This window comes from Gallinula chloropus, assembly GCF_964237585.1.
Source record: "Gallinula chloropus genome assembly, chromosome: 15".
Classification (NCBI taxonomy): Eukaryota; Metazoa; Chordata; class Aves; order Gruiformes; family Rallidae; genus Gallinula; species Gallinula chloropus.
The window spans coordinates 6425064-6436235 of record NC_140100.1 but is presented as its reverse complement, the minus strand read 5'-3'; the positions used below and the strand labels follow the sequence as shown (position 1 = coordinate 6436235).

The 11172-nt window shown below is 57.4% G+C and overlaps 1 protein-coding gene across 2 annotated transcripts; it reads right to left on the bottom strand.

Annotated features, from left to right (window-relative positions):
- Positions 1–4016: 4016 nt before the first annotated feature.
- On the bottom strand, positions 4017–8797 carry ACTB (actin beta). 2 transcript variants are annotated; one of them, XM_084271099.1, is made up of 6 exons: positions 8706–8797; positions 7113–7241; positions 6571–6810; positions 5603–6041; positions 5083–5264; positions 4017–4753 (listed from the first exon to the last, which is right to left on the bottom strand). In XM_084271099.1, exons 2-6 carry the CDS (start codon positions 7233–7235, stop codon positions 4610–4612), a joined length of 1128 nt encoding a protein of 375 aa, XP_084127225.1. In that variant the 5' UTR covers positions 7236–7241; positions 8706–8797; the 3' UTR covers positions 4017–4609. The 2 variants fall into 2 exon arrangements, with proteins under 2 accessions (XP_084127225.1, XP_084127226.1); XM_084271100.1 differs by lacking the exons at positions 7113–7241; positions 8706–8797 and adding an exon at positions 6401–6447 and having other exon boundaries at positions 6571–6661.
- Between the last annotated feature and the right edge of the window lie 2375 nt (positions 8798–11172).

Below are 11172 nucleotides of genomic sequence, written 5' to 3'. Positions count from 1 at the left end.
ATTTCCAATGCAAATGGTAAATAAAATCACCAGCAGGACTCATGAGCTGAGTAAAAGCCCTGCCCAGAGAGCCAGACCGGCTGGAGCAGCCTGCAGTAGGACAAGCCACAGGTTCCCTCCAGCCCTGGGGCGTACGTGGACCAGACAGCAGTTGACAACCCTGAATAAGAGCTGGCAACAGAGATAGGTATAAGAACCTCCCGGGAAGAAACCAGGCTCACAGCAGTTTGTAACAGGAACTGCACTTGGACCCACGATCCACCAAATAAATAAGCAATGTGGTGGTGTAGATAAGACCTGGAGGTTGAATACGACACAGTGGTGGGACATCAGATGGCGGCAAAAGAGGAAGGAAACAAACAGTTACAGCGAACTTTGGCTTTTCTTTTGATGGTCGCTGGAAGGTGGCTAGACAGTGAGAGGAGAAACCTTCCCTTACTGCCAGAGAAACCCTCCCTCACTTCAGGAATGCTCTTCTCAGTGCGGGTATTTTGGAGCCTTCTGTGAAGATGCATTTGGTTCATGGCTGGGACATCTCAGGGCAGATTTTGGTCATCTTATAGCTAACACACAGTTTTCTTAGCCCAAAGAAGGCAGGCACATACCAAGCCATCCCAGTTCAGGATGGGAAACAAACAAATTAATGCCAGCATCAAAATAGTTTGCTCTGTGTAAGACAAAATCTCTTAACCATTCAAAGCCAAACTGACCTGGGGATTTAACATTTTTCCCTCTGGAAAGTCTTGGGTCATTTCTGTCCTCTGATTCTTCTTAGGACTGATACAGTCTGGACCTCTCATCGTTTTGTCTTCATGATTAAGGCCCAACACTACAGTGTCCAGGGTACCTGGTAAGCTTGGGTGAAGCGGTAGCTACCCTGCTGCAAGTGATTTTCAGTACTTGATAGGGTTTAGTACCATAAGACCTGCCAAAGGAGATTATGGATGGGTATAATACAAGTCAGGGCAGGCTCCAGGTCAGCAATCCCTCTGCAAAGACCAACTTCAAAGACCAGCACACTCATCCTGCCCCAAGCACACCTGACACCCACAGTCCCCCGCCCCCCCCCCCCCCCCCCGAACTGATCCCCCAAAAAGCCCATTTTCTGGAGCTGACGATCTGCACGCTCAGAGGGGACTTCTGCAAGGAGGCCGGTTTTGTTTGAATGCTCTGAGGTTTCCTGGGACTTTTGTGTGCAGCCAGCTGGCACCTCTCCTGAAGCAGCACACGCTCGCTAACGAGAGAACAGGAACCCCCCCAAGCCAGGGACCGTTTCTGGTCAACACTGCCTGACACAACTAAAGAGACAATGAGGCCCTTCAGGGCTAAATCCCAAGAGCTGCAACCGTCTCCTTTGCCAAGGACATCACTAATTCCTGGCGGTGGCTTGATTCCATAAGCGGCTCAGTGAGGTGACTTTCCAGGTCACCAGCTAATTGCAGGTGAAGTGCCAGTGACTGTCTGGAACAGGAGCGAAAGTTGGGAGCTCTGAGGGAACAAAGGGAATAAAACGCGCTTGCTCAGCTCCCTTTGGCTGCTCCAGCACCCCCAGGCAGCTGAAGGGAGGCAAGAAAGGGCTGGGTGGCTTGCAAAGATCTGCAGCTGAGTCCCACTGTCTCTGCAGCCTGAGAAATCCTGGTACATCACCTGAGACAGATGGGGGGTACATTTTAAACCTCCTGGTCCCTGCACGACCCCTGGCTATTTGTGTGCTGGAGAGGAGGAGGTGGTAGCCAGGCCACTGCTTATTCCCTACACATCTTCTCCATTGAGCCTTGTCCATGGCTGATGGCTTCAAGAGCTGGGAGATGGCTAAACTCCTCTCCCACCTTTCCTGTGACAGGCCCCTCAGCATGTCCCCACCTCTGTGAAACAGCAAGGGGCAAACCAAGCCCTCCAAAACACAATGACAGAAAAGTTGTGGTTAAAAAAAATCCCCTCTTCCAGTGCCTGTCATTCCTGGGAGGAAACCAGCCCAGGCTCCCCCCTGCTCCCCCCCAGAGTTGGGAGCAGTGAGTAATGATTGCAGGTTTCCCTGCCCAGCACCACATTCTTTTCTTCAGCATGTAATGGCCCAGAGGAGGAATAAACTGAGCCTTGCTGGAGCAGCCTGCAGAGTAGCTGTGCACGCCATGGCCTCACAACAGGGAGGCATCAGGAAGGGTTGTGAAAGGCTCAGCCTTCTTTTATTGAGGGGCTGGTTGCCTGGAATGGAAAGTGAAATAGGAAGAGAGGAGGAGTGTTAGCTAGCAGAAAGCCTCACCTGCTGCTCTCTGGAGCATGGAAATCAGCCCAGCTCCCCTGCACCCCATGGCTCTGCCCCAGCCCGTCGCTCACCCTGTCTGTCCCTGTGGCCTCACCTTTGCCTGCCTGAGCTGCTCTCAGCTCCCGGCGTTTTGCTGCTCTGTAGTTTCTCCCTCACTGCCTCCATCATCTCTTCTGTTCTTTGTGTCTCAACGTGTTTTTCCACAGCGCTCAGTGACCATTTCAGGGAGGGCTGAAGAAAGGCGCTCCATTTCCTTATTGCCATCATCTCTTCTTGCCTCCTGGCCCTTTCCCTGCCCTGCTCCCACCAGCTCCTTCCCCAGGACCTGCCACCGCCTCCCCCTCACCTCATTTCCCCAGGACCTCAGGTTACAAGCCAAGTTTAGGCCTTGATCCAACCTGTTCCACCTCCCCTGTTGCTAACTGGTGCTTCCAGTACCTCATCTGCCCAGCCCAGTGTCTGCACCTACAGCCCTGCCAGGCTCCTACTGCACCCGGGAGGGAGGCTGAGGAAATGAAGGGCTGAAACCAGCAGGTCCACCCTGAGAGCAACAGGATGCCAGAGCAGGATCAGGCCAGGCAGAGGATTAAAGAGCCAATGGAGCCTGTTCCCCACCTTTCATCTGCTGTAAAGCATGACACAATCACAGCCATTAGCTCTTCAAAGACAGGTAGGTTGGAGGAGCCTTGGGAAGCCAGCACACCTGTGAGCAAGGCTTCCAGCTCTGGTCTGCCCAAGTTGGCAATGAGCAGCTTCGCTTGGCTTTGCGCTCCCTGGTCCCTGACCTGGCAGCCTCTGTCCTCTGTCTCCTTCCTTCCATAGGAGTTGCTCCAGCATCTCACCAGCTTTGCTGTGCCCACAGGGTCTCAGCTCCCAGCACAGCTTTACGAGGGTCCCCATTGTGGCTGCTCCTTTCCATGGAGTTGGAGACCTTGATCCATCAGACAGGATCAGAGCTTCCAAGCAGGCTCAGAAGCCCAGAGGATGGGGACAGAACCAAGCAGCCCCACAAAACTTTATCCTGGCACATGCTGGGCTAAAAATACATATGGGCGCTGCCTGCAGCAAGTCCTAGAGCTGTGGGAGCCACCCACCCTGCAAGAGCAGCCTCCTCCCTCACACACCCTTTTCCCAGCCCCACCCCTGCCCAGCCATGTGTAACAGCCACCCCACGCTCAAGTCCATTTTTTCCACTTCACAAGACTTTCTCTTGCTTTCACCTGGAAGCTGCTCCACCCTGAATGAAACCTGCCTGCCAGCATGTGAGCTTCCCAGCCTGAACCCCAGCTTTCCTTCCTGGGGAAGCCAGCAGCAGGACAAGCGACTCAGGCAAGATGCAGGAAGATGAAGCACCACAGCCAGAGGAGAAGCCAGCTGCTTCAGCAGTTTGGTGAACCACCTCCCGACTTGCTTTCCTCAGATCAAAACCAACCATCCTGCAAAAGATCCACACGCAAAGCAGTATTTCCAACATGCAGCTGGATCCCCAGTAAGCCCAGCTCCTCCAGCAGCTCCTGTTGCACACAGCAGCAGTTCCCCAGGGAGCTCCAGCCCCAGGCAGCCTTGGGGACCTGCAAGTTTGGCAGGCTCAGCTCTTCCCTGCTCTATCACCATCGGCCATCTGGCTTGCACAGCAGCACCCACCCCCAGCCCCAACCTGCATAGCCTGGCAAGGCCAGATCAGAGCCCGCAGCATAACCGTCACAGAGCAGCAGGGAAGAAAATGAACACCCAACACCAGTCAAGCCTCTATGGTGTGCACTTTTATTTCAACTGGTCTTAAGTCAGTGTACAGGTAGCCCCTCCCCTCCCCCATACTGGCACTTCTACACCCTGTGGGGGGAACTGTAAAGCCTTCACATCTATCAACCGGGGAACACAGCCCGCTTGCTTGACAAATCAAAGAGAAAAAAGTATCAAGTGTGTTTTGTTTTTAAGGCGGAAAGATACAAAAAGACACTTGTCGGGTAACATAATTTACAGACAAGCAATTTTCACCTAACACCAGTTAACTGGCATCGGCTTCCTCCGAGCTGGGCTGCTGCCTCCACAGAGGCGAGTAACTTCCTGTAACAATGCATTTAACAATATTTGGAATGACTATTAAAAAAAAAAGAAACAAATGTACAATCAAAGTCCTCAGATGCATTGTAGAACTTTGGGGGCATTCGCTCCAACATGTTTCATTTTAAGACTGCTGCTGACACCTTCACCGTTCCAGTTTTTTTATCCTGAGTCAAGCGCCAAAAAAAAACAAATAAAGCCATGCCAATCTCGTCTGGTTTATGCGCATTTATGGGTTTCATTTCGTCACAAGGGTGTGGGTGTTGGTAACAGTCCGGTTTAGAAGCATTTGCGGTGGACAATGGAGGGTCCGGATTCATCGTACTCCTGCTTGCTGATCCACATCTGCTGGAAGGTGGACAGGGAGGCCAGGATGGAGCCTCCGATCCAGACAGAGTACTTGCGCTCAGGTGGAGCAATGATCTGCAGGGAAGAGGAGGAATCGGTCAGGCACACAGCAGCACATTACACCCCGCTGCCCACGCAGGGCCTTGTGAGGCACAGCTGCCCAACTCCCTTATCCAGCCTGGGCCAAGATGCCACAAACAGCCTTGAGACAACACCTCCCACCCCCACAGCCGGTATTTACACTAACCCCATTATCCATACAGCTGGGGGATGCCACCTGTCCAGAGCAAGGCCATAAAGGCCAAACCAGACACACAGAAGCATGGTTCCCATCTTCTCTAAGAGCCCTGTCCCCCCACCCCACATTTCAGCTTTATGAAGAAGTTTCCCTGACTCCATCCTACCTTGATTTTCATTGTGCTGGGTGCCAGGGCTGTGATCTCCTTCTGCATCCTGTCAGCAATGCCAGGGTACATTGTGGTACCACCAGACAGCACTGTGTTGGCATACAGGTCCTTACGGATATCCACATCACACTTCATGATGGAGTTGAAGGTAGTTTCATGGATACCACAGGACTCCATACCTGTGAGGAAGAAGCAGTCTCAGGTTAATAAGGGCTCAAAAAACAGCCAAGGAAGCCTTAAGAGCTACCAAGTGGCAACCACAACACCAGCAGCCCCTTCAGTAGGTACATGCTACAAAAGCCATGTCTCTGACAGGCTCAGCCTCCTAATCTACTGTCCCAAGTCCCTCAACACAGAATCAGGCTGTGTAGAAAGTGAGGCCAACTGCTGGGTCATTACAGACCTTGCTATGGACCAGCAATTAATACAGTAACTGGCTGCCATGGTCTCTAGGTCACCCTTTACAGAAAGAAAGGGACATGGGGGCAATAGGGCATCTTCCACAAGTTTGACTTACCCAAGAAAGATGGCTGGAAGAGGGCCTCAGGGCACCTGAACCTCTCATTGCCAATGGTGATGACCTGGCCATCAGGGAGTTCATAGCTCTTCTCCAGGGAAGAGCTAGAGGCAGCTGTGGCCATCTCCTGCTCAAAATCCAGGGCAACATAGCACAGCTTCTCCTTGATGTCACGCACAATTTCCCTCTCGGCTGTGGTGGTGAAGCTGTAGCCTCTCTCTGTCAGGATCTTCATGAGGTAGTCCGTCAGGTCACGGCCAGCCAGATCCAGACGGAGGATGGCATGGGGGAGGGCGTAGCCTTCATAGATGGGCACAGTGTGGGTAACACCATCACCAGAGTCCATCACAATACCAGTGGTACGACCAGAGGCATACAGGGACAACACAGCCTGGATGGCTACATACATGGCTGGGGTGTTGAAGGTCTCGAACATGATCTAGGGAGAGGAAAAGAAGGTTGAGTCAGCAAAAGCTAGGGTTCTCACCAACAGGTCTACACAAAGTCCATGCAATTCTGTTTTAACTTTGGTCCCTAGATAAGAGAAAGACTTCACTCCCCCTTGAAGTCCATGCTTATCTGCCTGGTCTCCACCCACACCTGCCAGGTCAAAGCCTAAGCAGGGACGCTGCCACCACCAGAGACCCATCCACATGTCACAGCAAGGAACAAAAACGCCAACTACAGTACAGTCACTCAAGGCTGGTAAATGGATTAGTGTCTCTAGTCAGAAACAGCAGTTAGACAAGTTGCTAGTTCAGTCTCAAGAGAAAGCCAGCTTAGAAGAGCAAACAAAACCTGTCAAGGTCCAGCAAAGAGGAGACTCAGGTCAGGAAAGGAAAACCCTGTAAAGATGGCAAAAAGGGAGAAGAGTGGTGAAGGAGGAGAGAGGACAACATGGAAGAGGAGAGCAGAGCTGGCCTGCAGCAACATCTGCTGTAGCTCCAAGGCCCAGTGTTTTTACACACCTGTGTCATCTTCTCTCTGTTGGCTTTGGGGTTCAGGGGAGCCTCTGTGAGAAGCACAGGGTGCTCTTCAGGGGCTACTCTCAGCTCATTGTAGAAGGTGTGGTGCCAGATCTTCTCCATGTCATCCCAGTTGGTGACAATACCGTGTTCAATGGGGTACTTCAGGGTCAGGATACCTCTTTTGCTCTGGGCTTCATCACCAACATAGCTGTCTTTCTGGCCCATACCAACCATCACACCCTGTGCAATGAAGAACACGCAGTGAGTACAGCTGAAGGGCAAGTCCCACCGGGTGGGTAACATGCTTTCCCCAAAACCACATCCCCAACCACTGTCCCTCTGCCACTCCCACTCAATTAGAGGAAGGCTTCAGCCGAGTGCTTCTATAGGCACCACGCAGAAGCTTTGCAGGAGATCCACTCCCCACCCAGCTGACCTGCAGCCCCGCTGTTAAATCCCACTAAAAGGGCTTCTCCGAGCTCACTGCCTCCGAAGGAAGCGCTGCCACCGAGAACTCGCCCCTGTGCACCCCAGCCGCCTACCTGATGCCTGGGGCGACCCACGATGGATGGGAAGACGGCGCGGGGGGCGTCGTCCCCAGCGAAACCGGCCTTGCACATACCGGAACCATTGTCAACAACGAGCGCAGCAATATCATCATCCATGGCTGGCTGCGGGAGAGAAGAAAGAAGGGGACGTCAGCGCCGCCGATCCCGCACCGCCGGGTCCCCGCAGCCGCAGGTAGGGAAGGGAAGGCGATGCGAGGCCTCCCCCTCCCTTCCCCACCCATTTCCTTCCTGCCCACACCGCTTCGCCCGGCGCCCGCTAGAGGGTGCGGCGCCTTCCCGGCTCCGGCGCCGCTCGGATGCGGGACAAAGGAAGTCCCTGCGCCCTCTCGCATTATTACCATAAAAGGCAATGGATGGAGCGCGCCGCGCCGGCCTCACCCGCCGCCAGCCTTCAGGGGGACGCCGGCGGCCACTCCCCCCGCCTCCCCTCCCGCCACGCCCCAGCGCCCCGCCGCGACCAGCCAGCGGGGGCTCCGCGCCTCCGCCGCCGGGCTCCGCGCAGCCCCCGCGGGTCACGCACCAGGGTTCGCCCCCGGCCAAAGAGCGAGAGCGGCTCGGGAGAGGCGGGGCCGGCCCGAGAAGCGGCCTCAAAGGGACGTCGCCAGGCGGGGCGAGCGCTAAGGCAGCTCGCCCGGCTCGTTAGCCAAGCGTGACCGGGGCTCTGCCCCGTCCAACGGCGGCAGCGCGGGCGGGATTAAAGCCAGCGGCTTACGCAATTGCCGCCCGCACCGAAAAGGGCGAGTTCAGCTCCGGCGCCTCCGACAGCGCCGGTTTAATCCCGGTTGCCGAAAGGGTGGGGGTAGAGTGGGGGGCAGCCGCCAGTACATGTGCCAGCCCCGCACGGGGCAGCCTGGGAAGTGTAGTCGCCGCCCGGAACTGGCAGAGACTGCCTGCGGCTGCTGCCCGGGGACACAGGGGGCTTCTCCTCTTCTTCTCCCCCCTCCTGCTCCCCCCGCCTTTGCATGCGGCTTTTGTTCCGATGTAACACCCTCAGGAAGGGGTGCCGCCCCCCTTCCCCTCCAAGGAACAGCACCGGGGCTGCGTCCATGTGGCTCGGGCGGAGGGTGGGGGGTGAGAGGCAGACAGACAACGCCCCCAGGCCCAGACGCTCCGCGGGTCCTCTACACCACCACACCCTCCTCCGACAGCTGGGAGGGAGGGGGCCAGCGCCAAGTAGACAAAGCCCCGCGCCCCACTCCCCACCCCCCGCCACTCCCCGGGACACAATAGCCGAGCTGCCCGCTCCCCCCGGCCCCACGCAGAGCCGACAACAATCCTCTTAGGAGGCGGATTAGCCCCGCATTAGGCGGAGGAGCAACCCCCCCATTTCACGCAAGCTGCACCCCGGAACCATCATTAAACCGCGATTCCCCTTCTACCCCCACCCCTCAAAGCATCGCAGCGCACGGCGGGCCGTGTCCCCCACCACCCGTTACCCCCCCACCCCATCAGACAAAGGGCGCCGCGGGAGCGGGCACGCCACCGCCCAACGCACTGAATCCACCAAGCACCAACCCCCTGCGGGCGGTGGGGCGCGGGTAGGAGCCCCCCCGGTGCCGCTCTCACCTTCGGGGAGTTGCGCGGTCGGAGCCGGGGTTGGCGGCGCGAGGCAGGCGGCGGGAGCGAGGCGCACGCGCGCAGAAGACAGGCAGAGCTCGCAGCGGCGCCCGCCCGCCCGCCCGCCCCGACTTTTATCAGGCCGCCGCCGCCGCCGCCTCGCCATAAAAGGAAACTTTCGAAGAGCGACGCGCCCATTGGCTCCCGCCGCGCCTCCCCGCCTCGCGCCTCGCCACGCCCCCCACCCGGCGCGCGCGCCGCTTAGCCTCGCCCCGCCCGGCGCGCGCGGCAGTGCCCCCCCCCCCCGCCCGCCCTGTAGAGGGGGGGGGGAAATATGGGGGGGCAAGAGGGGGAGTAGGGGGGAGTATAGCACATTCACATCAGGGTGTGGTGCGGGGAGGGGGTGATGTGTGTGCAGCCCCCCCAGTTTCGCCCAGGGAAGGGGGCTGTTTGCCACCGTGCTCGTCGCCCCCCACCCCACCACTCCCGGGGGTCGCGGTGGTCCCGCCACCCCCGCGCAGCCCACGCCCCCCGAGGGGAACCCCGCGACCCTCGCACAAAGCCCCGCGGCCAGCTCGCCCCCGGGGGCTGCGGGAGTCGGGCGGCAGCTGCGGCCCCCCGGGAGGGGATGGGGGTACCGCGGGGGGCGACGCGATGCGGGACCCCTGGGGGAGGGGGTGGGCTGCAGCCTGCCCCTGCCTGCAGCGCCTCCCATCGCCTGCGCCTTCCCCACCCTCCCCCCAATAATGGGCACGGGGCAAACACTGGCGACCCCCGGTGGGTCCCAGCCCGGAGCGGGCTGCGGGGCCAAGTTCACTGCTGATGTCAGCAGGGCAGCGGCGGCACGGCTCCTGCCAGCCCGATGCCAGGCCTTCGGCCCTTGAACCCGCCCGGGGAACGCAGTGAGAGGCCGTGCGGGCACGGCAGCAGCGATACCCGGGAAAGGGAAACGCTCCGCGGGCGCTGAGTCAAGTGGGGGACCCTGATCCTTGCTCCCCATCCTGCCCCGGGGCAGCAGGGAGCAGTGATTTGGTCAGATCCGGGCAATATTTGTTCCTTTCCTCTTTGGTCCAAAGCTTGCCGGGGCGGGGGACGTGGCTGCTCCCGCCCAGGCTGCCTCTGCAATTCCCTCTCTGGCTGTTAGGACCAAATATCGATTGGCAATAAAGGTGAGGGCAGCGTCCGCGGAGCTGCAGGCAGCAGCAAGGAGGGGGCTTTGCATCTCCAGAGCGCTGTGCAAACGCACGCTGATTAATCAAGTTAATTAAGCAGCCCTGTAAGTAAAGTAGCAGCAGCCACTCGCAATCTGTTGCCGGTTGGAAGCACGCAGGCTTTGGCATGGGGACCTTGAGTGTCTAATCTCAGTGGTTGGGAAACAGCAGTGACGGGGGAAGAAATAAAATTCCCTGGAAAATAAAAAGCTAAAACTGCCTGTTTTTCCATGGGACACCCCTTGCCTGGCATTGTGGTGGGGAGAAACAGCTCTACCGTCAGGGTCTTGCAACCTACACCAGCGAGTTCTTTGTCACCAGGGAGCTGCAGAGATTGCAGTGAGGATGAGGATGGGGCCGGGAGGATGGCGTCCCTCCACAGCGTAGGGTCTGGCCAAGAAGGGAGATGCTCAGGTGTTACCCCCCAACCCAGCATTGCTCCCTGCTGTGGGACAAAGAAAGGACGAGAGCAGCGGGAGGAACCTGCAGAGACCTGCTGAGATGGAGATTTGCAGCTACCTGGAGGTGGTTTATGGGAGGAGATGGGATGCCGGGCATGGATGGGAGCATGAGAAGCAGCCCTTTTCCATAGGACAGCATCCCCTTGTCCAGGAACACCTTGTCCCAGAGCTGGTGGAGGTGACCCGGCAACCCAGCACCATGGCTGATCCCCAGATGAGTGCTTTGGAGGGGAGGCCTCATCCCTGAAGGCTGAGGTGGCCATGGTGATGGACCTGCCCTGCCAGGCTACTGTGTGACTGTGTCATCCCATCCATGATGGAGATGGCCATGGTGATGGAGCAGGTACCCCAGCACCACAGGACTGTCCCAGTGGGAAGCCCTCAGTGGAAGGAGACCCAGCCTGGGCAATCTGGGGTTTCTGTGGGTCCGTGCTGGAGCAGCGCTGCCTTTGCACAGTCCGTTCCCTGCCACCTCAGGTGGATCATGCAAGATCTCTGTATTACAGCTTCCCTTACAGTAAAATGGGAGTCACTGCTGTTAATTACCTCCCTCACGGGGAATTAATTAATGTTTGCGCTCCACTTTGAAAAGGCTGATTATTAATTAGAAGATTATACGTCAAATAAGGGGAGCCACAAGGCACGGGTACAGCTGATGGCCCTTGTGGGTGTAAAGTGTGGCCCATGGACATGCTGATAAGTGGTCTGCGGAACACAGCGGTGGGAAGACATCCCATGATAGCACTGGGGGCATTAGTTTGGGATGGGAAACATCAGTGGGATGTCGGGACAAGGTGGGGAGGC

Coding starts and splice junctions, on each gene's coding strand:
- ACTB (XM_084271099.1), bottom strand. CDS start 7,235: ATGGATGATGATATTGCTGCGCTCGTTGTTGACAATGGTTCCGGTATG. Junction 6,811..7,112: donor TGGGTCGCCCCAGGCATCAG/GTAGGCGGCTGG, acceptor TTCATTGCACAG/GGTGTGATGGTTGGTATGGG. Junction 4,754..5,082: donor CCAGCACAATGAAAATCAAG/GTAGGATGGAGT, acceptor TCTTCCCTGCAG/ATCATTGCTCCACCTGAGCG.